This window comes from Phodopus roborovskii, unplaced genomic scaffold, assembly GCF_943737965.1.
Source record: "Phodopus roborovskii unplaced genomic scaffold, PHOROB, whole genome shotgun sequence".
NCBI classification, from domain to species: Eukaryota; Metazoa; Chordata; class Mammalia; order Rodentia; family Cricetidae; genus Phodopus; species Phodopus roborovskii.
In genome coordinates this window covers 241,794-260,602 of record NW_026125665.1, presented here as the reverse complement: position 1 = coordinate 260,602, position 18,809 = coordinate 241,794, and the positions used below count along the sequence as shown (strand labels likewise).

General features: G+C 51.8%; 3 protein-coding genes across 3 annotated transcripts; 2 read left to right on the top strand and 1 right to left on the bottom strand.

The window, feature by feature from the left end:
- Window positions 1–3,562: 3,562 nt before the first annotated feature.
- Tssk6 (testis specific serine kinase 6) lies at window positions 3,563–5,075 on the bottom strand. Its single transcript, XM_051178039.1, has one exon. The coding sequence runs from the start codon at window positions 4,774–4,776 to the stop codon at window positions 3,955–3,957; it is 822 nt and encodes a 273-aa protein (XP_051033996.1). The 5' UTR covers window positions 4,777–5,075; the 3' UTR covers window positions 3,563–3,954.
- Window positions 5,076–5,442: 367 nt separating this feature from the next.
- Ndufa13 (NADH:ubiquinone oxidoreductase subunit A13) lies at window positions 5,443–12,878 on the top strand. The gene is made up of 5 exons (XM_051178041.1): window positions 5,443–5,586; window positions 11,494–11,572; window positions 12,402–12,473; window positions 12,557–12,626; window positions 12,714–12,878. The coding sequence occupies exons 1-5, from the start codon at window positions 5,493–5,495 to the stop codon at window positions 12,831–12,833; spliced, it is 435 nt and encodes a 144-aa protein (XP_051033998.1). The 5' UTR covers window positions 5,443–5,492; the 3' UTR covers window positions 12,834–12,878.
- Window positions 12,879–13,075: 197 nt separating this feature from the next.
- On the top strand, window positions 13,076–18,685 carry Yjefn3 (YjeF N-terminal domain containing 3). Its single transcript, XM_051178211.1, has 6 exons — window positions 13,076–13,140; window positions 16,080–16,188; window positions 17,208–17,318; window positions 17,431–17,544; window positions 17,617–17,764; window positions 18,480–18,685. Exons 1-6 carry the CDS (start codon window positions 13,076–13,078, stop codon window positions 18,683–18,685), a joined length of 753 nt encoding a protein of 250 aa, XP_051034168.1.
- The last annotated feature ends 124 nt before the right edge of the window (window positions 18,686–18,809 follow it).

Below are 18,809 nucleotides of genomic sequence, written 5' to 3'. Positions count from 1 at the left end.
GCTAGAAGCCATCCCAGCCAATAGTTCTCAGTTCTATTCAGTCATTGGTCAGGCACTGGATGAAGACCTCCATCTGAACTGTCAGGGTCTGACCAGAGGCTTTGTTGGTATACTTGCGACCTCTCTACCCTTCTATCCTTCTAAGTCTGGTGATTGCTCCCTATCCCGACATTCACCTGTCACCTAAGGCTTTGAACCACCGCAGTAGCTTGTGCTCCTCGCAGGGGACAGGCTACAGCAGAGGCCCAGAGTTGCTGGCGCATCATTTCCCAGGGATGACAGTATAAGGAGGAGGGCTGAGAGTGTGAGGTGCCTTAATTTACTTGAAAGTGCTGCCAGTTCCCTTTCCACTACCTGAGCAGCAGGCCCTCATAGTGACATTACAGTTGAGAACTGGGCCAGGAGGACCAGGTATTTAGGGTGCTGTGTCAGCCACAAAGCTGGCTCCATCTCTATCCTGATAAGCTGGATCCTGGGCTCCTTGCAACTTTTAGAGTTCTGCTGTCCTCTGCCTCCTGAATTTTGGGAGTAATGGCTTCCACCTCCATGCCTGACTTTAAAAATTTGTGAAAAGTTAGATGTGGTTGGCATGGCACTTTCATGCCTATACTTCAGAGTTGAAGACAGAGGTGATGGTCCCTATATACTCTGTTGGTTGCCCAGAGGCAATCAAACTTATCAATGGTTCTGGTCAGTGGGGACACAAGTACCTCACTAGTATTTCTACTCATTGCTAGGGACAGATCTGAGGGGGCAGTTGCTTAAGGAAACATCAGGGACCTCTGCCCAACTCCCAAATGTCACTGTTAGCAGCCTCAGGACCTTGACCCCTTACACACACACACACACACACACACACACACACACACACACACACCCCAGGGAAACCAAAGCTTGCCCCAGGCAGAGTACGATGACAGTCCTGGCTGTAACAGCCCCATGCCACATTTAAATGGATGCAGAGAGCCCAGGTGAATACCAGCTTTGAATGGTGTTTAGAGAAGGTGATCCTCACCATTCCAAATCCTGTCAGCCTGAAGACCTTGGACTGTTGCCAAAAAGTGGTTTCTGAATCTTCAATGCGTAACAGTTACACTAGTGCAGGGTATGGGGAGTGAGGACGACAGCTTTCATTTGTATTTGTTGTAACTGAGTCTTTGATAATGTTTTTAAAAAGTTTACCCCCAAACTGGAATTAAATATTCCAATAAACAAGCTGGAATTGGTACCCTCCTTGTATCAGGGAATTCTGAGACACTGAAGGGCAATAAAGAAACAACCAAATGTCACTGTATTGTTCTTTAATTTCCTGAGGGCCCCAGTGTTTTATCCCAGCCTCTGGTGACCTTTCTTAATGGGAGTGGAAGATGGGATGGATGCACATTCCTTTTGAACTTGTCATTGCTCCATCCTGAGCTGTCAGATCCTATTTGATCTCAACAGGCAGGGTTTCAGTAAGAATCCAATTGAGTTCTGCCCACCTGAGGCTATAGGGGCCTGTCTGCTGGAGTAATTTCTTAACCAGCGCCTTGTGGGACTTCACTGTTGGAAGTTCCCAGCATGGGCTCGGCCCACTGCCAGTGTCTGCATGAGCTTGAGATGCCAGTTTCACATTGTGATTTTTGTTTTAAGGCATTATCTGCTGTAAGCTCAGGCCTTCTGTGAACTGATCTTCCTTGTACTTCTCAAGTGTAGGGAAGGCAGGCATCCAGCACCACTAGAAACATACTTAAAAATTGGGGGCTGGAGAGATGGCTCAGCAGTTAAGGGCAGTTTAGTCCTTAGCACCACATAGCAGCTCACAATCATCTAACTCTTTTCAGGGATCCCTTCTGGCCTCCACAGGCTCTGTACACACATAGTGCACGTGCACGGACATGCATGTCAACAAAACACAATAAAATGAAAGACCAAAACAAAACAAAAAAATAGGCCTGGTAGCCCACACTTTTAATTCCAGTACTTGGGAGACAGAGGCAGGCAGATCTCTTGAGTTTGAAGCTGTTGTGGTCTACATAGTGAGACTATTTGGGGGAGAAAAGAAAAAAGGGAAGCTGGGCATTTGGGTTACATAATAAGTAGCCCAGATTGGCCATGTCTCAAAAAACCAAATCTGAGGGTGTGACTCAGCATTACAACCCATGCCTAGAATCCCCCAGAGAGGGTCTGGGGCTTGCTCTGAGGGTGATCAACTCAGAGGGTCTGGGTTCCATCCCCAGCATGAGAGAGGAGCAATGGGAAGCAGGTGGTTTAGTTGAACTTGTGTGAACATATCTGGAAGACACTGTGGACCCCATCTGTGGAGTCTGCTAAACTACACCCTTGCCCAAGTCCCAGGGATTGTGTTCTGCCCAGAGCCTCCCTGTTCCCCAGAGGGTGGGTTGTTTCTGCCTAGGTCTGGCATATTCCAGATAGTACTAGGCCCCTCTCTTGTAGCCTCAGTTTAGAATGAGGGCAGAGCTCACACTGGACCTCCAGAGTACCAGAAACCTGTGGAGAGGGAAGCAGGGATTGAGCATAGCAAGACCCACAGCAGATAGTCCCTCAGACTATTTGGGACAGGAGAGGGTTGAAAATGTTTCCCAGACAGGCTCTGTAAAAATCACCCTTCAGGGTCTTCTCCATTTTCTCATTCCCTTTCCTATTTCAGCCCCAGAAACTCTGTCCTGCGCTTTTTGTTTGTTTTTGGTTTGTGTAGATTTTGGAGACGGTTTCTCTGTGTAGGCTTGACTGTCCTGGAACTCTACATAGATCAGGCTGTCCTCAAACTAAGAGAGATCTACCTGCTTCTGCCTTCCAAGTGCTGGAATTAAAGGCATGCACCATACTCCTGGCATCTTAGGACATTTTTAATGGTTTGGGCACAGCCCCCAAAAAGCTTCACAGTCTCTCTCTCTGGATACCCCTGCCCCACCTAGCATCCCTTATAATTTAAAATTATTTCCACATTTTATCTTAATTTACTTGGCATTGCACTTGCATCCTTGTTGAAGGCAAGGATGGTTCAAACCTCTTGGGAGTCCTAGGTCCTGGCTCAAGACATGCAGAACTGGGCTGCACACCTGACATCCTGAACTTTGAAAGTGTAGGCAGAAAAGTCCAAGTTCCAGACCAGCCTAGCTGCATAGTGAGATATCTGGAGTGAGCAAGCCATGGTCTAACATGAGATATACACAAATCACCATCGCCACTAACAGCAACAAAAATAGGGAGAGTATCACCACCACGACTCTCAGCTTCAAGATCCCTGAATACAAATCATAACTGTCTCTGCACAATTGACACCTGTATCGGCCTCAGTTTCCCCATCTGACAATGCTCAATTTCTGCCGACAGGCAGTCCCTTCATTCATCCACGCTGATACACGCATCATCACATCCCGGGGAACGACTATAGAACCTCTAGAAATTTGGCCAGTTTGGGGAATTAAAAGGTCTGGGTTCGAATGGCACGACTCCCTTTGAGGTCTGACGCTAGAATCTTCACATACATGTCTTTCTCTAAAGTGCTGAGACCTCACCTAACCCATGTTCCGTAACAAGGGCCCACCGCAAAAGCCACTTGCGAGGAAGAGCGAATTTATTGTAGGTTCCAACCTGGAACTTGGAGTGCACGGCTGGCCGGCAGCTTCGCCACGCTGCGACCACCCACCGCGCAGCAGGAGCTCATTCCGCGCAGGCGCAATGCTTCTCTCGCTTCTCTTTGCGCCCCTCCCGGGGCCTTCTTGCCAGAAATCGAGGATGTGCATGCGCCCTCCAGCAATCGTGTTGTGCAGGAGGAACTAGAATCCAACAGCGGGCCTCTGCGGGCCGCCGCCGTGAGGGGAGGGGAAGGGACAGGGCGCGTGCGCAGTGGCGCGCGGCGACTTCGCGGGTTTCCCGAAGCTCTCCCGTCGCGCGTGCGCCGCCCTGGCTTAGGGCCTGGTGCGGCGGGAACAGCGAGAACCCCGGCTCCTAGCCGGAGTCCCCGGCCCGCAGCCAGCCATTGCGCGCCACCTGGCCCGCCGAGGGCCGGGCAGATGGGCTGAACTGTAGCAGCTCGGCGATCAAGGACTTGCATCGTTCCGACAGTTCGAGGCCGTCGGGGTAGAGCACGCCGCGCTTCTGGCGCCGGGGCAGGCCAGCAATGTCCGAGTCATCGAAGGGCATGCACCCGGTGACCATGACGTAGAGTACAACGCCCAGGCTCCATACGTCGTATTTCTTGGGGTCGTAGGGGATGCCGAGGAGCACCTCAGGTGACGCATAGGCGGCCGAACCGCAGTAGGTGGTGCTCAGGTCTGGGTAGCCATGCGCCTGACGGCCGAAACCGAAATCCGTGAGCTTGACGCGGCGCTCGTCAGGGCTCAGCAGCACGTTTTCGCATTTGAGGTCGCGGTGCACCAGGTGGTGGTCGTGCAGGTAGCGCACGGCACCCGCGATCTGCGAGAAGAGTTCGCGCGCCTGCGACCCCGGGATGCGCCCGTTGCGCTGCACTGCCTGCAGCAGGTCCGTGGCTGCTGCCTCCATCACGATGTACAGCTTCCCATTGCACACCTCGATGAACTCGAAGACGTGCACGATGTGCGGGTGCCGTACCCCCCGCAGGATGGATAGCTCTCGAGGCAGGAACTTGTTGACGAAGTCCGGAGGTGCTCGCCGACGGTCCACCACCTTGATGGCCACCGTCCCTTTATACTTCTTGGAGGTGGCCACCTTCACCTTGGAGTAGCTGCCCTCACCTATTGTGCGGCCCAGCTTATAGCCAAGTTCGCTCAGGAGCTTGTCGCCCGACATGGTGGCGCCCGGGGCGCGCGGGGAGCAGGAGGCGGCTGCTGTCGGGGGGGCGGCCGGACTCCGATCTCGGGCCTAACCCATGGTGCTTGGCACCTGCACCCCCGTGCCCCCATGTGCCCACTCCCAAGGCCCTAAAGCCGCGATGACTTTTATTGCCCGGGTAACAATTTCTGCCTTGTGAAGTGACTGCGGGCGTCACTCAGCCTTGGGGTGGGGAGCCCCCTCCCCCGCCCCGCGGGCTCCCTAAACCCTCTTCAGGCTTTGTGACTCAATCGCTCGGAATGGTCTGTTCCTCACGAGAGGGCACTGGTGAGGGGACTGATCACTAGTGTGGAGCAGGATCGGCCCCTGAGATGATGTGCTGTGCTTAGCTGCGTGGTACCCAGCCTGTTGCCTTGGCCCCTGGAGGTGGGGGGTGGAATGAGGCAACCTGTGCAAAACTCGAGGCTGGCCACCATCGCTCAGGAAGAAAAGCAGGTGAACGCCAAGGCTTTTATTGCAAGCTTCAGAGTGCCCAGGAGAGTTCCAGGTGCCATCTATTGAGTCATGCCCTGTCCTGGGGGCAGAGCAAGGAAGGATTTCAGAACCGTAGCAGGACCAGCGGACGCTTCAGAATTGTTATAGAACCACCCGGCCGCCCTAACTTCCGCCACACTCAAAATGGCGACCACACACCTCACTTCCGCTGGTGACCGGAAGTTGGGAATCTCGCAAGTATGGCGGCGTCGAAGGTGAAGCAGGACATGCCCCCACCAGGGGGCTACGGCCCTATCGACTACAAGCGGAACCTGCCTCGCCGGGGACTGTCGGGTCAGTGACCTGCTAGAGGTCGGAGGCCGGGCCTCGGTTATGCGGCTGGGAGGGAGCGGGAGCCCCGAGGCTTCAGTTCACGCCGGGAGGGAGGCAGGGTTGGAGTTCTTTATCGCAACGTCCCGTGCGACCGAACTGTTTGTTTTCCCAATTTTCTTGTTGGCTTCCACAGTTTGGGAAGTTAAACCTGGGAGAAGCCCAAACCCGGAATTTGGAGACTTAGTTTCATTTTGGGCTGATCTTAAACTAATCTCTGCCTCCACTTCCCGAGGCCTTATAGGTATGCACCATTAAGCTCAAGTCTCCCCTCCCGCCCCCCAGTTAGAGCCTTACTTTATATACCAGGCTAGCCTCAAAATCGTGGCAATATTGCCTCTGCCATCCGAGTGCTGGGATGACAGATTGACCCAAAGCAGGAGGTTTAGTGTGTGCTATTGATATCCTAGCAAACTCCAGCCTTCCGAGTTCTGGTTCCTCATTGGCATTTTCTGTTTCGCCCTCCTTCAAGACGCTTTCATGGAGTCCATGCCAATCTGGAACTCCCGATCCCCCTACCTCCGCCTCCGCAGTGTCAGGATGACAGACATGTGCACACCATACTAGGCTGTGTCTTTCAAGTTTTTAAGTGTTTTAAGTTACATGTAGAATTTTATTATTCGTTCAGCAGGAAAAGGATGTGGAGATCATTAAGTGCTCACTGCTCAGAGTTAACAAAAATACAGTAGTTAGGAGTTGGGGGTCGAATTGGTATAGAACCTGCCTAGCATTTCAATGTCCTAGGTCCCACCCCTACCACTGCATAAACAGTACTGAGTGGTGAGCACCGGTCATCCTGACACTTAAGTGGTTGAGGCAGGAGGATCTGGAGTTTAGGGTCATCCTGGGCTGCATGATGCTGCCTTCTGCTAAGCAAAAGAAAAGAATGAACTTAGGAGCTAAGTGGTGGTGCATGCCTTTGATCCCAGCCCTTGGGAGGCAGAGACAGGCGGATGTCTGTGAGTTTGACATCAGCCTGGTCTACAACAGCTAGTTCCAGAACAGCCAGGGCTACACAGAGAAACCCTGTCTTGAAAAACCAAAAAAAGAAAAAAATGAATTTAATTTAGTAACTTGGAGAGATGGCTTAGTGGTTAGGAACACTTGATTCTCTTCCTGAGGGCCTGAGCCACCCTCTACCCATTTATATTTTAATTCATCATACTTTACTGTGCATATTTTGTAAACTGTGCCTTAAGTAAAAACAGAACCATCAGGCCCTACTTGTTGGTTTATCTGTGATCCCAGTACATGAGAAGCAAAGATGGGATCATCACAAATTCAAGATTAGCCTAAACTATGTGGAGAGTTCAGGCCAGCCAGGACTATATTGTGAGACCCTGTTTCAAATTAGTTGGATCTCTGTGATTTCAAGACCAGTTTGGTTTACAGGGTGAGTTCAGGCTCCAAAGCAATACACAGAAATCCTGTCTTGAAAAACAAAAACAAAACAAAACAAAAAAAATTTCAAAAAACCCAGTTCCATATAGAACTTACTCTGTAGTCCAGGGTGGCCCAGAACTCAAAGATCTGTTTGCCTCTGTCTCTTGAGTGCAGGGATTAAAGGTGTATGCCACCACCATGTGACCAGCAATTGCTGTTTAAAGGTGTTTGGTTTTTTTTTTTAAATTATTTTATTTCATGTGTTTTGTGTGTCAGTGTACATTTTTTGTGTATACCCTTGAAGACAAGATGAGGGCTCCAAAAACCCTGCAACTGGAGTTGACAATTATGAGCTGCTATATGGGTACCGGGAACCAAACCTGGGTTCTCTGCAAGTGTTCTTAGCCCCTGAATCCCTTCCCTTGCCCTTCTCTTTTTCTGAAGACTCTCACTCTTACCCAGACTAGATTTGATGCCCTTTCTCTTTTCTTCCTGTTTCAGGCATTGGAGTATTGGGATAATAGGTGTGTGCATCAAATCTGGTCCCTTCCTTCATTTCTTCTTTCCTTCCTCCCTCTTTCTCTCCCTCTCCCCCCCCCAAAAAAAAAAAAACCCACAGGATTCCTCAGTGCATCCCTGGCTGTCCGGTGACCTCAAACTCAGAGATCCACCTGCCTCTGCCTCCTGAGTGCTGGGATCTAAGGCATGCACCACCACTGCCTGGCCTCCAGCTCTATTTTTTAATAATTGTTTTTGTGCGTGGATATGTATGAGGCGGTCCATTTTCTTCTTCTATCTTCATGTGGGTTCCAGGAATGGAACTGAGATCACAGGGTTTCTCCAGCAAACGTGTTTACCAACTGAGGCACTTAGCAGTTCCTTCATTTTTATCTCTTTTTGAGCTATAACACACCTAAGCCTGTGACCCACTCAGACCTGTACCATGCTTACTACGTAGTATGTGCCTATATGCCTAGACTGAGCTGGAGGGTTCCTCAAGCCTGCATGCTTTATTTATTTTTAATCTTTATGTATTTCTACATTTATTTATTTAGAGGCAAGGTCTCATTGTAGCCCTTGAATTCTCTTTGTAGCTAAGTATAATCCTGGGCTGACCCTGTTCCCACCTCCTGAGTGCTGGGATGACTGTGTGTTACTTAGCTTGGTTTCTGTGGTGCTGGCTGTGGAGCCCAGCGCTTGTGCACTCTACCCACTGAGCCACCTGCCCAGCATTTTCTTCTGTTTGGAAATCACCATGTGCTTTCCCCTTCAGATCCTGACAGCCATGCTGGACTTTATTGCTCTGCACCTTTTTTGTTTGTTTTGTTGTTTTGGTTTTAAGATTTATTTATTTAGAGACAGGGTCTGACTGTGTAGCCTTTGCTGGCCTGCTCAACTAATAGTGTCATTTACAAAAACAGTTTCTCTTACTTAAGGAAGCCCTATTTGTGTTCTTCTAGAGTAGATTTATATATTCACAGGGTTTTTTTCCTTGGGGGGGGGGGGTTGTGGGCACCATGCTGTGCACATCTTTGAACCAGGGTCTCACTGCATAGCCCTGGCTGGCCTGGAACTTGCTGTAAACCAGGGAAGCTGCAAACAGTAGCCCTCTCACCCCACCTCCTGAGCACTGGCATTATAACATTGCGTCAGGCACTTGGCCTCTTCTCTTTTCTTTTGGTTTTTCAAGACAGGGTTTTCCTGTAGCCCTGGCTGGCCTGGAAACAACAGGACTAGCCTGAAACTTACAGAGATCCACCTGCCTCTGTCTCCTGAGTGCTGGAGTTAAAGGTGTGAGCCACCACCGCCTGGCCCTTCCCTCCTTCTTTCTTTTAATTTTATTTATTTATTTATTTATTTATTTATTTATTTATTTATTATATAGGGATATAGAGTCTCACTGTTATCCTCGATGGCCTAGAACTCTATGTAGAAAAGTTGGCCTCTAACTCACAGAGATATACCTGCCTCAGGGGTTTTTGATATCACTTCTAGCCTGTTTTTTTTTTTTGTTTTTGTTTTTGTTTTTGTTGTTGCTGGGCTTTTTTTTTTTTTTGTGAGATGGGTTCTGGTGTGGCTTCAGCTGGCCCTAAAGTCCCTATATAGCTATGGGTAACTTTGAACTCTTGATTATTGTCCCTCTACTTCCCAAATGGTGGGATCATAGACATGCACCACCACTCCTGGCTCATGCTGTTAGGGATGGAATCCAGGAGTTCAGCATGTTAGGCAGGCAAACATTCTGCCTATAGAGCTCAGCCCCCAGACTTCCCTAGCTCTAGCTTTTACCTTCAGGCCTCCATTCACTGGGAATTGAGTTCCTTCTCCAGGTGAGCAGGGGCACTGTGCATCTGTGTGGCCAGTGGTCCAGTCCTGAGAGGGCTCCTCTCCCCCATTAAATTATTGTGGCATATTTGTCCAAAGCCAATTGGCCATAAAATTTGAGGGTTTATTTGCGGATTGGCTCTGTCCTGCTGGCCAGTGTGACTGCCCTCATGCTAGCATGTCTTTGTGCATGCACAGCTGCCTGATGCGTTTGGTTGTCATGTTTCCTGAAAGTAGCCCTTGCTGTCCTGGGTCTTGCACATGAATCTCATGACCTGACTATGGGTTTCTGCAAGGGGGGGGGAGGGGTCAGGGCCGTGATGGTGACTGTTTGGTCTGCACACTGTTGGGGAGAATTGCCACTCCAGTGACACAGGGTGACAATGCCTCCTACAGCTTCAGCTACTTGGGGGACTGAAGGGGAAGGTGTGGGTCCTGCTGTCCCTCATGGCACCTCCTGAAATACAGGCCATCTCAGTGTTGAACTGTGTCCACCACAAGGGCCTTTTGTTCTTCTGAGAAATTATGGGGAACACCTCTGGTCAGACTCTGGGGCTGAAGATGAGGTCCCTATGGTCCTTATAGATGTTGAAAATGAGGGTGCAGCATTGGTGCAGATGTCTCCCCATTTGGGTGAGGACTGTAGTCAGCTGGCCAGAGATGGTCTTGAACATCTAGGGCTTCCCTAGCCACCCTAGTGTCCATGACTGGAGAGTTTGTCCTCTGAGCATGAACCTGAAAGTCTAAACTGAGTAGCTGAGGGTCCAGTCAGGCTGCACCCCAGAACCTGTTCTGGCCCCCTGTGGCCCAGCCTTCTCCATACCCTCTCTAGTCATTGGTAGATAAGCCCTGGAGCTTGTCCTGCCAGTCAGGATTGGAGCTGTCCCTGCTGGTCTTCAGTAATTATTTATGGTGGCCCCCTATCTCTCCTGGGCATAGGGCAGGTGGCCTACCCTGCTAGACTGATGGCACCCACACCACCCCTGGAGTCAGGAGCTGGCTGTTTGGGCCCCTGGGGGCTTCCAGCTTCTGGCAGTGCTGTCAGAGCCATACTTTGTGGTGGGGCCCAGGTCTTTGCCATCTGTCCATCTGTTCTTGTTGTTTTATCCTCCCCTCCCCCAAGACAGGGTTTTTCTGTGTAGCCCTGGTTGTCTTAGACCTCTGTAGACCAGGCTGGCCTCTACCTCATAGGGATCTGTCTGCCTCTGCTATGAGTGCTGGGATTAAAGGCATGTGACACTACACTTGGCACCTCAGTCCTTCTAGCACAGTGGTTCTTTTTGTTTTGGTTTTTACTTTTTCCAAGACAGGGTTTCTCTGTGGCTTTGGAGCCTTTCCTGGAATTCACTCTATAGACCAGACTGGTCTCCAGCTCACAGACATCCGCCTGCCTCTGCCTCCCAAGTGCTGGGACTAAAGGTGTGCGCCACCACCACCTGACTAGCCCAGTGGTTAACCTTCCTAATGCTACAACCTTTTAATACAGCTCCTCAGTGTGCAGTGATGGCTCCAGCCTTTAATCCCAACACTCAGGAAGTAGACACAGGTGGGTTTCTGTGAGTTCCAGGACAGCCGGGGTACATAGAGAAACCCTGTCTCGAAAAACAACAATAACAACATAAGAAATACAGTTCCCAGCCATCTGTAATGAGATCTGGTGCCCTCTTCTAGCGTGCAGGTGTACATGCAGACAGAACACTATACACGATAAATAAATCTTAAAAAAGATCTTAAAAATACAGTTCCTCATGTTGTGGTGACCCCAACCTATGGAATTATTTTCATTGCTACTTCATAACTAGTTTTGCTGCTGTTATGAAGTGTAATGTAATATCTGATATGTGTGATATCTGATACGTGGCCCTATGAAAAGGTCGTTTGAACTCCAAAGGAGTCACAACCCATTGGTGAGAAGCCCTGTTCTAGACCCTGGGCTCTCCTGTGCTCCTGCTGGCCTGTACCTTCCAGAAAGTTTGGCAGCCCGTACTGCCTAATATCTTGACACAGAACAGGAATGTCAAGGATTGTTCCGGTGAAGTGGCTGAAAAAGGACAGGCTACCTGTGGAGGAGAAAGAGTCAGCAGACACTTCACAGAGAGCCCAGTATTGCTGGGTGGAGTCCTGAGGGCCCATGCTGAGAAGGAAGCCTCACTTCTCTTGCAGGCTACAGCATGTTTGCTGTGGGCATCGGGACCTTGCTCTTTGGCTACTGGAGAATAATGAAGTGGAACCGTGAGCGCAGGTAGGTTCCTGCTCACCACAAAAGTTCTGTGAGGGTGAAGTGGCTGGCTGGTTGTCCAGGGCCAGGAAGTGTGAATCCTACCCCTCACTTCCTATCCTAAAGTAAAGGGTTGGTGATCAGGCCTTCAACTGTTCCTAGGCTAGGTTAGCGTAAATAGTAAGGCCCCTGGGACTTGGGGTCTCCCAGCTGGTACTGTGTGTGGTCATGAGGCCAGATACAATTGGGGCTTTGGGACATGGAGGCAGGTAGAGCTCTATGAGTTCCAGACCAGCCAGGGCCACACAGTGAAACCTCAACAAAAAAGGAACCAGGCCATGGGAGGCAGGTTCCCTGGAGGCCAGAGAGACTAGGACCATGAGTGTCATAAGTGGGGGTGTCACTAGAAAAAGAACCCCACCAGAGGCCTCTTCCTGACCACATCACTGGGTTCTGTTTCCCAGCTCCTGAAGTTGAGAGGTTCCCGCCTCCTGTAGGGTAATAGTTTCAGGAAGACCTGCAGACCCAGCACCCTGCTATTTTGAGAACAAAGGGAAATTGGTTTTGTAAGGCCCAGAGCCTGGTGATGAGTGTGCCCCCCTCTCCACCCAGATCATCAGACAGGGCTATTTTTAGAATTAAAACAACAACAACAAAAAACTTGAAAGGAAAGTGTGAAACCAACACTTTTGTAGCTGCTGTAGCCTGTGCCAGCTGCAGACTTGCCTTCCTGTTCCAAATCGGATGGCCAGCCTCGCCCCCTTCCCAACAGCACCCTGTGGCCCTGTCATGGCTGTGTCCCACACTCTCTCAGTGGCCGTATTTGACCCCGGGTGGTTGTCGGGTTTCACAGGCGCCTGCAGATCGAGGATTTGGAAGCCCGGATTGCTCTCATGCCACTGTTCCAGGCAGAGAAGGACCGAAGGTAGGTCAGGGTGGGAGGAGGTAGGTCAGGCTGAGAGCAGAGCCCTGGATAGGTCTGCTCTCAGCCCCACCCTGTGGCCACAGGACCCTGCAGATTCTTCGAGAGAACCTGGAGGAGGAGGCCATCATCATGAAAGATGTGCCTGACTGGAAGGTGAGTCTGGGAGGCGGCGGGGGTGGGGAGGGGTGGGGGGGGACGGCTGCGGGAAATGATGAGGACTGACCCTGCCCCTACCCTCAGGTCGGCGAGTCTGTGTTCCACACCACTCGCTGGGTGCCGCCTCTCCCCGCCGAGTTGTATGGGCTACGCTCCAAGGAGGAAATGCACAACGCCAACTTCGGCTTCACCTGGTATACGTAGGTCCCGAGCCGATACACACAATAAAGAATAGTCAAATAAATGCCATCATGTGACTCTGTTGTGGATCCCTGTATATACCAGTCTGCTGCCCGGGCACACCATGGGTTAAATCATCCTGTGCTTTGGCCAATAGCTGTGTGCAGCGCCTCCTGGAGGCCCCTAATTAGCAGGCACTCAATCATAGGGTTCCGCCCACGGGGCTTGCTTAAAAGGCAGTGCAGAGCCAGCTTGCCTGTGTGACCATGAGCGGCAGTGTATCGGTCAACAAGAGCCTGGGAGAGGCATCAGAGGAGAGGCGCTTTCTCAGGTCAGCAGGTGACAGGGGGGCCAGGCTAGAGGCAGGGAATAACTGGGGTGAGCCTTAGGGTCTGCTGGGAGCTTTCAGGTATAGCAGGAGCCAAGTTGCCAGGGAAACTGCATTCCAGGCAAGCCAGTCCTCACAGTTCCCCTCACTGAGGTGTCCTGAGGGACTTGGACTCACACAGAGGCTGCCACTAGAAGGCAAGAAGGCTCAGGGTGGGGGTAATGATGCTGCCTTTATTCAGGGCACAGAGATCATGTGTGCAGGCAACCAAGTGAGCAGCAGTGATGGGGAGAGGTGTTGGGGAGACCACCTAGGATGCCCTGGCTGGAGGGTGCCTTGCCCATCTAGAAGTGATTTGGGGTTGTCAGGCCTAGTTCCCTTTTCACACCTCAACACTCGGCCTGAAAGAAACTGCCCTTGTTGTCCCTGTTCTAGGAGCAGCATTGGAATTGGAAGGGTGGGGTGCAGACCTCCCCCATAACAGCCTCCAAACAGCATAAAGGCTTCCCTACTGGTCCTATGAGCTCTGTCCACCAGGGTTAGCCGGTCGAGTTGCTCCCTGTGATTGCCCACTACCGCCCCTGCAGAGACACCCAGCCAATGGTTGCCAATGGCAACCAGAGGTCCATATCTAGTGTCATCCTTTCTTTCTCTATCTCAGTTTTTGGACACAGAACCTCACTGAACCTAAAGTTGGCTAATTTCTAGACTGGTTGGCCAGTCAGTTCCATACACCTTCCTGTTTGTACTACACCAGCAGTTGGGTCACAAGCATACCTACTGCACCCAGCTAGGTTTTGTTTTTGTTTTTCCTTGGGTTCTGGGAATTAAGGTTATGCTTGCAAGGGAAGCAGTTTACCAATGTGAGGCATGCAGGTGCCTATGGAGGTAAAAGACACTGGATCCCCTGGAACTGGAGTTAGAGGAACTGCCTAGTGTGGGTGCTGGAAGTTGAGCTCAGCCCTTTCAGGGGTTGTACTGACAGTACTGGCTTTTAACCACTGAGCCACCTCTCAGCCCCACAGGCTTGGTTTTGAGACTGTCCTGTCTCACCCTCCAAGTGCTGGGATTCAAGTATGTGCTACCGAGTTGGGGCCTTGCACCCTTACTGAGTGCATGCTGGTTATGCTGCCCCAGAACCTGGGCAGATTGCTCAAGCTGCCTTTATGTAGCCACAGCACCACAACCTCCTTTCAGGGCTGCTGTACCCCTGAGCTCCTGTTCTATTGGCTGCAGTGTCTTACAGTTCGTTCTTTTTTTTTTTTTTAGATTTTTAAATAATTTATTTAAATTTATTTTATGTGCTTTGGTGTGAAGGTGTCAGATCCCCTGGGAGTTACAATTATGAGCTGCCATATGGGTGCTGGGAATTGAACCCAGGTCCTCTAGAAGAGGAGCCAGTGCTCTTAACTAACAACTGAGCCATCTTTCCAGCTCCAGCTTTGTTTCCTTTGTGTGTGTGTGGGGGGGGGGGTTCTCTCCATGTTGCCCAGGCTGTCCTGAAGCTCTCACTCTGTAGACCAGGCTGGCCTCTGCCTCAAAGTGTTGGGATTAAAGGCATGAACCCTGCCTGTCATGCTCCCCACACATCCAGACCTCTTCAGGCTCTCACATCCTGCTTTTATTTTCCTTGGTGCACCTCCCTTCCTGATGGTCCTGCCATGGCAGTGACTGCTGGCCAGTAGGCATCTGCTCCTCAGTTCACAGCTGGAAAAGCAGAGAAGAGGGCAGTTGACACAATGCAGACCTTGTCCTACACCAGCCCTGGTTCTCTAGGGCAGTGTCTGTTTTGCCAGCTCACCTGCTCCCCCCCCCCCCAAGCAAGCGGAGGCCCCCAGCCTCTGCCCTGTTGCATGCTCCGACATGGTTAGAACTTGTCTTTGTTTTCTAAAAATTCTTTTCCCCAGTGCTAGGTGTGGAACTCAGAACCTGACACATGCTTGGCAGGTGTTCACACATGCAACATTAAATTGCTAATGACTTTTAAACACAGACTCATGAATTATGTAATCTATACTTGCTTCAGTTCTGTTAGAGGTAGCTGGAGACAATCCTCAACCATGTAGTGGTAAAGCCATTTGGCCCAGCAGCCACTCTCTCTGGCCACATAATCTTAATTTTCTTTTTTAAGATGGGACCTCATGTCCATCAGTGATGAAACATGCCTTTAATCCCAGCACTCAGGAGGCAGAGGCTGGTGGATCTCTGTGAGTTCAGGGCCAGCCTGGTCTACAGAGCGAGTTACAGGGTAGCCAGGACTACACAGAGAAACCCTATCTCAGGAAAACAAAACAAAACAAAAAACAAGGATAGTCTCATCCTTGTCTGGCCTGAAATGTGCTATGTAGACCAGGCTGGCCTTAAACTCAGACAGATCCAGCCTCTACGTGCTGGAATTAAAGACATGGGCTACAAAGCAATGCTCAGATATCTTAATTTCATTGTCCTTGAGATGGTCTGTGAAGGATTTCATGGTTGAAGGTCCTATTTCCATTTTTCCCGAATAAGCTGCTAAATTCTGCACAAGCCCCACTCCCTATCCCCTCTGGTGCCCTAGACCCTCATTAATCCCTGTGACAGAAATCATCTCACTTCCCATCAAATTCTTAAGGTTTGGGATATGAATCTGAGGGAGAAGAATTAGGAGTTCGATGTGGCTGGGAGAATCAGTCTGCTTTCAGAATCATTTGATGTCTGGGTCGCTCAGCTTTGGGAAAACAAAAACACCGTTGAGTGACGTGTATCTTTAACCACCAGAGGGCGCGCACACCTCAGGCTGCCATTTCAAAGCAAGCTTGTGGGGTGGGGAAACTGGGCAAGAGATGATGTCACGCAGCTCAGGGCCACTGAAGCTCCTGGTGGGTAAGGAGGAGGCCAGAGCCATCCTCGAGTCTCCGACCCCATTCTGCACCTCTGAGCGTGTTGCCCGACTCTGCCCGCAGCACCTCGGAGGCGACTGCCTTGGAGCGGGAGCTGCTGGACGAATACCGCTTTGGGCAGCAGCAGCTGGTGGAGCTATATGGGCATGCCAGTGCCGTGGCTGTGACCAAGGTACCAGCCCCCTTTGCTCGAGGCTACTTCAACCCATTGCTCGGGTAGGGAAACTAAAGCATAAGGTTTCCTTTTCAGGCTCACTGCCAGACAAGGCAAAAGTGGGGTCCCAGAGATTCGGATGGGGCACGGGAACACTTACAGGATAGGGCTTGGACCATTGAAGTGCAGGCCTGGGTCCCTTAGAAGTGTGGCCTACCTGACAGCTATCTGAATAGCCCTAAATGCCCTCATGAGGAAGAAGGTCCAGAGATGGGTAGTGTGGTGAAGACTTAACCTTCACCACAGAAGTGCCTCCAAGAGGTGCTGGCTGTGAGGCCCACTGAGCCTGGGACAATTCAGTTATAAATGCAGAAGCCCAAGAAAGAGCATGTCCTCACTCCACCTGTGTCTCGACTCTTTCTTTAAAAAAAAAAAATCTAATTACATTTATTTTTGCCCCTTGCCAAATCGTGTGAGCACGAGCATGTGGCTAATATTCCAGAAAAAAAACTCGGGTCCTTCCTTTATCTGCTGAGCACGCTCACTGGCCCTCTTCTGTAGCCCAGACTGCCCTCATAGTGCCTCACAACTGCCAACTCGGCTGCTGGAGGCCTGAGGCAGGAGGATTGGTGTAAGTTCAAGACCAGCCTGATCGAGAACCTCTCAAACAATAACAACAAGAAACCCTGTGCAGACTGATGTTCTGAAATACAAGGCAACAGATAGGAAATAGAGAAGGGTAAAGGCAGACAGATGGTCTAGGCACAATGCTTGCCCAGTTGCAGACCTCCCTCCGGGATCATCCACTTTTCACTGTAAATTGGGGGTACCTGTGTAATTAAGTGGGGATGTGTCCGAAGTGTGCATGGAGTAAACAAACCGCATTGGGCCTGGGCACAGAGGTCGGGTTCTCAGTTTGTATGGACAGAGTCAAACCTGCCCTGCTCGAAGACCACTTCTTCGTCCCTCTGCCTCAGTTCTCCCCCGCCTCCCATCCACACACAAACATGGAGCCATCCTGTTGTGCTGTGTCTCAGGCATTCCCTTTGTCCTCGCTGTCGCGCAAGGAGAGGACAATTCTGGTCGTGTGCGGCCCGGAGCAGAATGGCGCTGTGGGGCTGGCATGTGCCCGGCACCTGCGGGTGTTCGTGAGTAACAGGGTCCCTATGGTGGGGAACAGAGCTGGGGCTGTGATTCCGCTGGGGACAGGAGCTGGGGCGGGCTCTCGTTGCCAGCATCACCAGACCCGGGTTCCTCCAGGATTACCAGCCCAGCATCTTCTGCCCTGCACGTTCGGCTGACGCGCTACAACGCGACCTGACCACGCAGTGCGAGAAGATGGACATCCCCTTCCTGTCCTTCCTGCCCGCCGAGGTCAGCTGCGCCCACCCTGACCCCGCCCTGGCGTGTCTGGGATCCCGGCCCCTGACACGGATCATCACACAGGTTCGGCTCATCGATGACGCGTATGGTCTGGTGGTAGACGCTGTGCTTGGCCCTGGAGTGCGACCTCCGGCCGGCGGACCCTGCGCACGCGCGCTGGCCACACTGAAGCGGCTCTCCATCCCGCTCGTGAGCCTGGACGTTCCCTCAGGCACGCCACCCAGGGGCAGCCTGATCACTCCAGCATGTTTCCCCCATCTATCTCTTCCAGCCTCAGTGTCCTTTGTTGGCATGCCCCCTCCCCAAGCCTTGGTTTTCCTCATCCAACTCTTTCAACCTCAGTTTCCATGTCTGCTCTCATCCTGTTTGGCATCCATCCTAAGGATGGGGAAGTTACAAGTGGTTGCCTCAAGTGACCCAGGGTCCTCTTGGTCCGGGTGCCCAGTTAAACCTGCACCGCCCACCGCTGGCCCTGGGCAGGCATGAGCTCACTCAGAGGCCATGCCTACCAGAGACAGCTTCCAGCCCTCTTTAGGGGCTTCGTAGAAGTGTCCCCAGCTAGAGGGCCCCAGGACTATCCCAGATCAAGGCCAAGGCACATCTAGTGTGTGTGTGTGGGGGGGGGGGCAGACTTCAGGTGGACCATGAAAAAGAGACCCTAAAGTTGGAAGCCTCTTGTCAGAGAGAGGAGCAGGGGCTTCCGGCTAGCGCCCAAGGCAGTAGAGGAGTCCCGGGTGCTTGTCCCAGGGTCGACTCAGGAGGCAGAGGCTGGGTCTCGTCAGGTGGGTGGAGGACACTGTGTAATCTGAGGGTGGAGGCGGTTCTGCCGTCAGCAGGTCTCACCACTACCCACGGACCTGGAGGGAGGCGGGGCAGACCCGATCCGGGAGCCGCGGTCCTCTCAGCTCCCCCTCCTCCACCCTCAGGCTGGGACACCGAAGCTGGCGGCGATTCCGAGGACGCCGTAAAGCCCGACGTGCTAGTGTCCTTCGCGGCGCCCAAGAGCTGCGCCGGCCGCTTCTCCGGGCGCCACCACTTTGTGGCCGGCAGGTTCGTGCCTGAAGATGTCCGCCGCAAGTTTGGCCTGCGCCTGCCAAAATATGCCGGCACCGACTGCGTGGCCGCAGTGTAACACGCGCGCCCTGGACCCCACCCCAATAAACATCTTCACCACCTCTCCCTTCGCCTCCTATGTTCGCCAGACTGGGGGGGGGGGGTTGGAGAAGGAACGTCCCTTGGGGCTTGCGTAGTGGAGC

Excerpts from the sequence above, each read along its gene's own strand:
- Tssk6 (XM_051178039.1), bottom strand. The coding sequence starts at position 4,776 with ATGTCGGGCGACAAGCTCCTGAGCGAACTTGGCTATAAGCTGGGCCGC.
- Yjefn3 (XM_051178211.1), top strand. The coding sequence starts at position 13,076 with ATGAGCGGCAGTGTATCGGTCAACAAGAGCCTGGGAGAGGCATCAGAG. Across the intron at positions 17,545-17,616 it reads TGTCCTTCCTGCCCGCCGAG|GTTCGGCTCATCGATGACGC; the intron begins GTCAGCTGCGCC and ends ATCATCACACAG. Across the intron at positions 17,765-18,479 it reads GAGCCTGGACGTTCCCTCAG|GCTGGGACACCGAAGCTGGC; the intron begins GCACGCCACCCA and ends CTCCACCCTCAG.
- Ndufa13 (XM_051178041.1), top strand. The coding sequence starts at position 5,493 with ATGGCGGCGTCGAAGGTGAAGCAGGACATGCCCCCACCAGGGGGCTAC. Across the intron at positions 11,573-12,401 it reads AAGTGGAACCGTGAGCGCAG|GCGCCTGCAGATCGAGGATT; the intron begins GTAGGTTCCTGC and ends CGGGTTTCACAG. Across the intron at positions 12,627-12,713 it reads AAGATGTGCCTGACTGGAAG|GTCGGCGAGTCTGTGTTCCA; the intron begins GTGAGTCTGGGA and ends CCCTACCCTCAG.